Here is a 9,003-nt window from a genome sequence, read left to right as displayed (position 1 = left end):
AAGTTTCCCTATTTGTAGGAAAATTTCAATAAATTTTCTCTATTTAGAGTAAAATATCCATATATTTCCCTATATAGAGAAATTTTTCGATATATTTCTCCATTTATAGTCAAATTTCGATAGATTTCTCTATTTATAAAAAAACTTCGATAAACATTCTCTATTTAGTGAAAGTTTTCGATAAATTTCTTTGTGAAGAGTATAATTTCGAAAAATTTCTCTCTTAATAGAAAGATATTAATAAAATTTCTTTATTTAGAGCAAAATTTCGATAAATTACTCTATTTAGAATAAATTTTCAGAAAATTTCACTATTTCGAGTAATGTTTCGATAAGTTTCTCTATTACACCCAATTTACACTATGATTTTTTTTCATGTTTGCCCAGACGTCTGTTTTCATGTTTGTCGATGATTGGTGGTGAGCGGGGTAGAGAAGAATGGGGGGTAAGAAAACAAACATGATTTGGGATTTTCATGATTGTTTTTGACATTCCTCTTTAAACTCATTCGTACTGTTGATATTATGCTCATGTAAAAAAATAATTATGTATTTTTTTTACATGAAAACATTAAAATTTGCATTAAAAAAATACTATAGCGTGTTATTAATTTTTTTTTAAATCAAATTAATGGTTTTTATGTTAAAAATTTCATTTTATTTTTATTACGAATAAGTAATTAAAAAGGATTATACAATTAAACATCAAAAAAAGACATGCATAGTTGCATGTAAAAAATCACCGTATAAATGTTCATGATTTTTTAGAAGATTCTCAAAAGAGAATTGGAAAAAACAGACGTCTGAAAAGTCTTCATGTAAATTGCGCCTTAGTAAACAAAATTTAATAAACTATTTCTATTTAGTTTAAAAATTCAATAAATTTCTCTATTTATGGTAAAATTTTGATAAAAGTTTTCTATTTAGAGTGAATTTTCGATAAATTTCTTTGTGAAGAGTATAATTTCAATAAATTTCTCTCTTTATAGAAAGATGTTAATAAAATCTCTTTATTTAGAGTAAAATATCGATAAATTTCTCTATTTAGATTAAATGTTTAGCAAATTTCTATATTTAAGGCAAATTTTCGATAAGTTTCTCTATTTAGAGTAAAATTTCGATAAAACTCTCTATTTCGAGTAAAATTGCGTTAAATATTTCTATTTTAATAGAATTTTCTATTTATGGTAAAAATTGTATTAAAAAATCTTTATTTAAAGTAAAATTTCGATAATTTACTTTATTAAGAGTAAATTTTCGATAAATGTCTGCATTTAAGGCAGGCGCGAATCCACCTCAAGCGTTTGGGGGGAGGGGGTTATTTTTTGTTTTTTACTTATGTTCTTTTTTTCCTTTTTCCTCATTTTTATATTTTGTATGAAAAATTTTCGGTTTTGGGGAGAGATTGGTAAATTTTCCTTTCCCCCATGGATCCGCGCCTGATTTAAGGCAAAATTTTTATAAATTTTGTCTATTTTAGAAAATTTCTTTTTTTAAAGAAAAAATTTCGTTAAACTTTTCCACTTAGAGTAAAATTTTCAATAAATTTTGTTAAAACTCATAATTTATAGAAAATGTTCGATAAATTTTTAATCGAAATTTAAAAAAAAAAAAAAAACTCTTCATTTTAATAAATTTCTTCATTTATAGATAATTTTCGATAAATTAATCTATATAAAGAAAAAATTTAGTAATATTTTTATTAAAATTCAAGATATTTCTTTATTTATCGACATTTTTTAATAAATTTCTCTATTCAACGAAATTTTATAAGAATTTTTTTTAATTAAATTTTTTTAAATTAAAATTTTCACTAAATTTCTCCGTTTAGAGAATCAATTTCGTTTAGTTTTACCGTTTAAAGTAAAATTTTGTATAAAATTATTCCATTTAGTTACAAATTTTGATAAATGTCATTATTTATAGAGAATTTTCAAAAAAAAAATGTTTGTATTTTTACAAAATTTTCAATAAATTTCATTGTTTATAGAAAAAATTTCATTAATATTGTCTTTTAAAGTAAAATTTTGAATTTTTTTTGATTTAATTTAAAATTTAGAAAAATAACTTTATTTAAATTGAAGATTTTTAAAAAATTTATATTTTTTTTAAATTTTCCATAAAATTTTTCTATTTAGGGAATTATTGGGGAGAATTAAAACCCTGTTATTGAACTTAATTTAAGTTTTGCTAAAATTAGATTTTGTAAACATCTTTTTTTTTTACTTTTTACATAAAATATATAAATTTTCTAATATTTTTTTGTTCATATTAATTAAAATTTAGAGGCATTTTTTTAAATATTATATTCTTTAATTGAGCATAATGAAATTGCTAATTATTTAATAATCTTTTTTTTAACTTTGTTTGGTTTAATTAAAAATATTTTACTAATTTGTCTAAGGAATAATCATAATAATAATTATAAACTGGGGTTTATGTAAGTTTTGTTTTAAAGAAAAAATTTCAATATTTATATTCGAAATATAATATATTCGAATTTCAGTTAAATGGTCCTATAAAGCTTAAACAAAAACTGACCGTTTATTTTGTTTTATTTGTTGATTACAACTACTTAATTGAACGTAAGAAATTTTTAATAAAATTTCTTTAAATTTACTCTTTTTTAAAAGCTTGAAGCTCTACTAAGTTTTTTTTTTAGTTGTTTTACTATTTTTTTGGTTTTGGTTTTTGCAAATAGAATTAAATTTATTCTACAATACCCGTTATATTTTGAGATTCTTAGGGTGGAATCTGGTGCTTTAAATAGATAATTTTTGATTGCTTGATATAAGAAGAAAAATTCAACTTAAAGAAAGGCTTTAAGGGGGAGAGTGAGAAGGGGGAGGGTCTAAGAAAATCAGAAAATCATATGGGTGGAGTTTCTTCATGATTTTTGGTTGTCCAAATACCAGGCATTAATTGTGGAGGTAGATTAGTTTGTTGTGTGGTCATTTTAGCGCTAATATTATTAAATATAGGTCCCTTGGAGTAAGCCTTATTATCAATGCCTCCCTCGTTGGGCATTTGTGTGGCGGCGGCCATATTACTGGTCACCTGCGAACTATGTTTCTTGGGTATGGTGCGTGGACTAGAGATAAGTGTGCTTAAAAAGCCTCCCGTTATAGCTAAAGAGGCAAAAGCTGTTTGTGGTATTAGTTGGCCAAAGACGACGGTGGCTCCTATAAACGGAGCACCCAAAAGCCAAAAACGGGCCCAACAAATGGTGGAAAAGGCGCAGATTTTCTTTTTCTCATTGCTTACCAGCTCCACGGTGCAGGTGGTGAGTATGGCTAAGGTACAGGAAATGGCAATTTTAGATATCATGGCGGTTAACATTAATAAGGCCACACGACCATCAAAATCAACTAAAAATTGAAGAAAAAAATGATTAAAAATTGTTATATCTTTTTTTTTAAACCGTAAACTTACTATCATGCGGTACCAGCCAACCCATATACGCTATACAACCCGCTACTATATTAAACAAACCCGTCCACACCCATTTGCGTGTGGTTTTCAATATCAGGAATAGACCAATAAATGTACCGATAATTTCTGAAATACCGGCTATCACAGTATTAATTTGTAAATGGTCACGACTAAATGAGCGTATATTCAATAACATTCCATAATAGACTACTATATAAATGGACCAGCACAAGTGCACGCATATCATGTGTCTTACAGCCTTTTCACCCTTCCATATGGTCCACCAGCTGGCTGGGGGTGGTGCATCCATGGCCGTCTGAGCCTGTAGCTGTAATTGCTGATCGATATCATGAGGAAGACTATAACGAGTACCGTTCATTTCAGCACACTAGAGGGGTGGAGGGGAGTTTAGATAAGATTATTATTTACTTGAGAGAGAGAATTATAGGGAGAGAGGGTGAGAGTTACCTTTATTAATATCCGTTTGGCTTCCAAAACTCTTCCTCTTGCTACCATCCAACGGGGAGAATCGGGAATCCATCTTTTGGGGATAAAAAAGGAAATCAATATTAAATTACTTCAACTTTTAGTAAAATTTCGATAACTTTTGTCTTTTTAGGGAAAATATTCGATAAATTTCTCAATTCAAAGAAATTACACAATAAAATTTGATCAGTAATATTAAATTCTTGCTCTAAAAGTAAGTCTATGGACTAATCTCTAGTCACGACCATAAACTGATTCTTAGTCAAAACTAGAGACTGTCCTATAGATTGATCTATAGTTCTGACTTAGAGCGGTCAATAATCACGTATTTAAACTGATCTATTGTCAAAACTAATGATTAATCTATAGTGAAGACTATACAAAGCTATTTTCATGACTATGGACTGATCTATTGTCAAGATTATCTTTAGTCAAGACTATAGACTAATCTATAGTTGAGATTAGTCTCATTTATAGATCTACCGACTTTAGTCAGATCTATAGCCTGGACAAGACTATAGACTCATCTATAATCATAGTATAGTTTTGATCTAAAACTGTAATAGTTGAGAATGTAGACAGATCTGTAGCCAAGACTATTGATTGATCTTTAGTCAAGACTATAGACTTATCTATAATTGAAATTACTCTCAGCTATAGTATTGGCTATAGACCGACTTTAGTCTGGTCTATAGCCAATACTAAAGTATGGTCAAAACTATGGACTAATCTATAGTCATAGTATAGTCTTGATCTAAAACTGTAATAGAAGAGAAAGTTCTGTAGCCCAGACTATAGAATATTCTATAGTCCAGATTATAGTCTATTCTATAATCCAGACTATAGTCTATTCTATATTCCAGACTATAGTCTATTCTATATTCCATACTGTAGCCTAGAACAGACTATAGTTCAGACTATAGTACATTCTATAGTCTATTCTTTAGTCAATTCTATTGTCAAGATTATAGTCCGGAATATAGTCTATTCTATGGTCCAGATTATAGTCTATTTTAAACTCTAATCTATAGTCCAAACTATAGTCTGTTCTATAGGCCAAACTATAATATATTCCATAGTCTAGACTATAGTCTATTCTATAGTCAAGAACAGACTATAGTCTATTCTATAGTCTATTCTTTAGTCAATTATATAGTCTATTCTATGGTCCAGATTATAGTCTATTTTATACTCTATTCTATAGTCCAAACTATAGTCTGTTCTATAAGCCAAACTATAATATTTTCTATAGTCTGGATTATATTTATTCTATAGTCCAGACTATAGTCTATTCTACAGTCCAAATCATAGCCAACTATATTGTCCAGACTATAGTCTATTCTATAATCCAGACTATAGTCTATTCTATAGTCCAGACTATAGTCTATTCTATAGTCCAGAATATAGTCTATTCTATAGTCCAGACTATAGTCTATTCTATAGTCCACACTATATTATATTCTATAGTCCTGACTATAGTTTATTATACAGTCCATACTATAGTCCAGACTAGTCTATTCTATAGTCTACTATATTCTGATCATAATCTAATCTTTATTCCAGACTATAATCTGTTCTATAGTCCAGACTATAGTCTATTTTATAGTACGGACTATAATCAGACTATATTCTATTATACAGTCCAGACTATAGTCTACTCTATAGTCCACACTATTCCATAGTCCAGACTATAGTCTATTCTATAGACTAGACTATATTATATAGTCCAGACAATGGTCTATTCGATACTTAGTCTAGACTATAGTCCATTTTATAGTCCGGACTATAGTCTATTCTATAGTCCAGACTATGGTCTGTACTATAGTCTATTCTATTGTGAAGACTATAGTCCATTTTATAGTCCGGACTATAGTCTGTTCTATAGTCCAAACTATAATATATTCTAGTTGAACTAAAGTTGAGATTACTCTCAACTATAGTATTGGATATAGACCGACTTTAGTCTGATCTATAGCCAATACTAATCTATAGTCATAGTATAGTCTTGATCAAAAACTGTATTTCAAATAGAATGTTTTCCCTAGTATTCCACATTAAACAAGTGCCGTTCATTTCAATCTAAAAGATTCACTTTAAACTTTATTACTTCTTAAACTACTTACTGCCATAAATATATGAGTATCACAGTGGGACATGAAATGGCCATATATAAGTGTGACCAACTCGAAAAGAAACTAGCCACACCGGGTAACATTATCACGCCTATAGACCAGAACTGTTCAAATAATGTTGAGACGCAGGTCTTGTAAGTACCACCCGTTATATCGGCCACTGAAAAATAAGAGAAAATCATATTCAGTTTCTAATGATTTGAGAATTTCCTTAAACTTACTAATCATGCCACCAGCGGTATACATTTGAGCACAACACACAGCCGATAGACAACGGAAGAAGACATGCAATTCATATGAGGCCACATGACCTGTCATAGTACCACAAAAGATTTGCGTGACCATACCAAACAGCATTACCATACGGGGACTGAAACTGTAAGAGGAAAAAAGGTAAATATATAAGAAGGTACAAATTTTTTCTATATAGAGCTGGTATCGACAGTTAGAGAGAGTTAATTTAGAGAAGAGAGAGAGAGAGAGAGAGAGAGCAAGAGAACTTATGTAAGAGCTCTTTACCGGTAACTGATGAGAATTAACAAAAATTTGTGAAAGTTTACGTACATATGTAGAAAGAATAGATCGGCAGAGAGTGGAAAAAAGCAAGAGAGCTTTTCACATTTCACTGGCCTAAAGATAAGAGATCTCTTTGCTGATACCATATATAAAGTACAATTATGATAAATTCCCTACTTACTATCTCAATAAATGATTCGCCAGTATACCGCCCGTCAGTACACCAAACAAATGGAAGAACTGCGTCACTGACACCAAAATATCACGCGAACACACCAGATCATATTGTGTTATTACCGAATGAAATTCCGCTTGATGTTCAAATTGTGTACAGGGTATAATATCTTTATTATTTTCCGGTTCCAGCCAAACTCTCGGTTCATCTTCCTCCCGCTCATAGTTATAGTAATGATGGGCATGTTCCTGAGCATCTTTATAAACATTACAGAAATCTATAGAAAACTCTTGATCCTCAGCTTCTTCTTTTTGCGGATGTGAAACTTTAATCCAGGCCGTTTGATTTTTGGCACCTATCTGGGGAGGTGGTTTACAGAAGAATTCACCATGACGTGGAGCCGGAGCGGTAAATATAATACAGGCCATAAACCAGGAAGAGGGAATTTTACATAAAAATATCAAGAGCACGGTGCGCAATTGCCATTTACCCCATTCACCGGTTACCCGGCCGACAGCATCAACTTTGGCTTGCATTTTACTGGAGGGCTTGGGCGCCTTACCTTGTAGATTATAAAACGAATCCTTGGGATAGAGATTATAATTGTGTGAATGTTTACGTGACGGTGAAGTGGTGGAGGTTTTTGTATAAAATTGATTCGAATAACATCGACTACGACGTCCTGTATCTTCTCGACTACGGTAACGTTTAAGATTTGGCTGTGAATTGCGTCGCTGACATTGCTCTTCACTTATGCCCAAAAGTGTCTGGAGCGGGTGGGTTATACTTTCGATGGAAAGTTTTCGTGTTATTGGAAGCAGGGAGGGTATGGAGAAACGTTTACGACTGCCACTATAGGAGGGACTTAAATCATTCGGTGTTACTACCGGCAGTTCCGCTGATAATCTATTTTGTGATATGTTAATTGAGGTATTCTTATCACTATCTGGTGTTGTTGTGGTGGTAAGTGTAGGTGGTGTTGGTGATGCTGTCGCTGTTGTATTATCGTTATTATTGGTTTCCGTTAAACTGTGCTCTTTGATGGGAAGTAGTGGTGATTCAGCCTGAAAAAAAGGAAAAGAGAAAAAGTGAGAGATTTGTAGTTTAGAACTTAGCGAATAGGATTTTGAAATCTTTTTTGTATCCAACTTTAAAATGTAGCTCTTTGGTGCCAGAAAAAGGGATTATTGAAACTCCCTTCATAGTAAATCGTCCTTATCTTTATAGAGAAACTTTGCTGGGCTATCTGAATATAGTTTAAAGTATTCGATTCTCTCATTCATTAAACTCAAAGGAACTTTTTATAAATAACTTTTTCTTTTCTTATTTATATTTTTCTTTATTTTTATCCTCCTTAATCATTAATTATTCCTTAGTATTTTAATCTATTTATAAAACTCCTTACTTCTTCTTCTACTATTGTTTAAATTTTTTTTTTAAGAATTTATGTTTCACACAAGAATTCATGTCACGTTTTCTATTTTTCTGGGAAAACATTTTGCATAAATAGAAATCTTAATACAATATTTGGTGGCTCGTTTTCCTAAGAATTATATATTTAAACTTCAATGAATTTTTGAAACAAAATATTTTGGTGATAAATTGTTACCAAATGAACTAGTAATCTCATCTCTAGAAAAAATTTACCTAAATCATTTTGAACTAATTTGCCAAAAACAAAAATGATCATTAAATTTAGTTGAGACTATAAACTGATCTAAAGTTAACACTATAAACTGATCTATAGACAAGATTATAGACTGATCTATAGCCAAGAACAGATCTAAAGTCAAGTCTATAGACTGATCTATAGTTAAGACCTTAAACAAATCTAAAGTCAAGTCTATAGACTGATCAATAGTCAAGACTATAGACTGATCTATAGTCAAGACTATAGACTGATCTATAGTCAAGACTGTAGACTGATCTATAGTCAAGACTATAGAATGATATATAGTCAAGACTATAGACTGATATATATGTAGTCAAGACTATAAACAGATCGAATGTCAAGTCCATAGACTGATCTATAGGCAAGATTATAAACTGATATACAGTCACTGATCTGTAGTGAAGAATATGGACTAAAATATAGTCATGACTATAGCCTGATCTAAAATCAATAATATATACTGATCCGTAGTGAAGACTATGTACTGATCGACAGTCAATACTATAGACTGATCTATAGTCAATATTATAGACTGATCTACAGTCAAGACTATAGACTGATCTATAGTCAAGACTATAGACTGATCTATAG

The 9,003-nt window shown here is 30.5% G+C and overlaps 1 protein-coding gene across 3 annotated transcripts in view; it reads right to left on the bottom strand.

The window, feature by feature from the left end:
- Positions 1-874: 874 nt before the first annotated feature.
- LOC119607615 (organic cation transporter-like protein) overlaps positions 875-9,003 on the bottom strand; it is a 121,680-nt gene continuing 113,551 nt past the window's right edge. For 2 of the 3 annotated variants that reach the window (XM_037961610.1, XM_037961609.1), the window contains exons 2-7: positions 6,747-7,804; positions 6,271-6,425; positions 6,041-6,209; positions 3,900-3,972; positions 3,432-3,819; positions 1,361-3,367 (exon numbers count right to left, since the gene is read on the bottom strand). In XM_037961610.1, the coding sequence (XP_037817538.1) occupies positions 2,868-3,367; positions 3,432-3,819; positions 3,900-3,972; positions 6,041-6,209; positions 6,271-6,425; positions 6,747-7,276 (1,815 nt within the window). In that variant the 5' untranslated portion in view covers positions 7,277-7,804 and the 3' untranslated portion in view covers positions 1,361-2,867. Of the gene's footprint in view, positions 3,368-3,431; positions 3,820-3,899; positions 3,973-6,040; positions 6,210-6,270; positions 6,426-6,746; positions 7,805-9,003 lie in introns of all 3 variants that reach the window. The other variant, XM_037961608.1, reaches the window with a different exon arrangement.

The sequence above is a fragment of the Lucilia sericata genome, unplaced genomic scaffold (genome assembly GCF_015586225.1).
Source record: "Lucilia sericata isolate MDLA Ls3-8-SP2 unplaced genomic scaffold, ASM1558622v1 Contig000719F_arrow, whole genome shotgun sequence".
Taxonomy (NCBI): domain Eukaryota; kingdom Metazoa; phylum Arthropoda; class Insecta; order Diptera; family Calliphoridae; genus Lucilia; species Lucilia sericata.
This window is presented reverse-complemented; position numbering and strand designations above follow the sequence as displayed.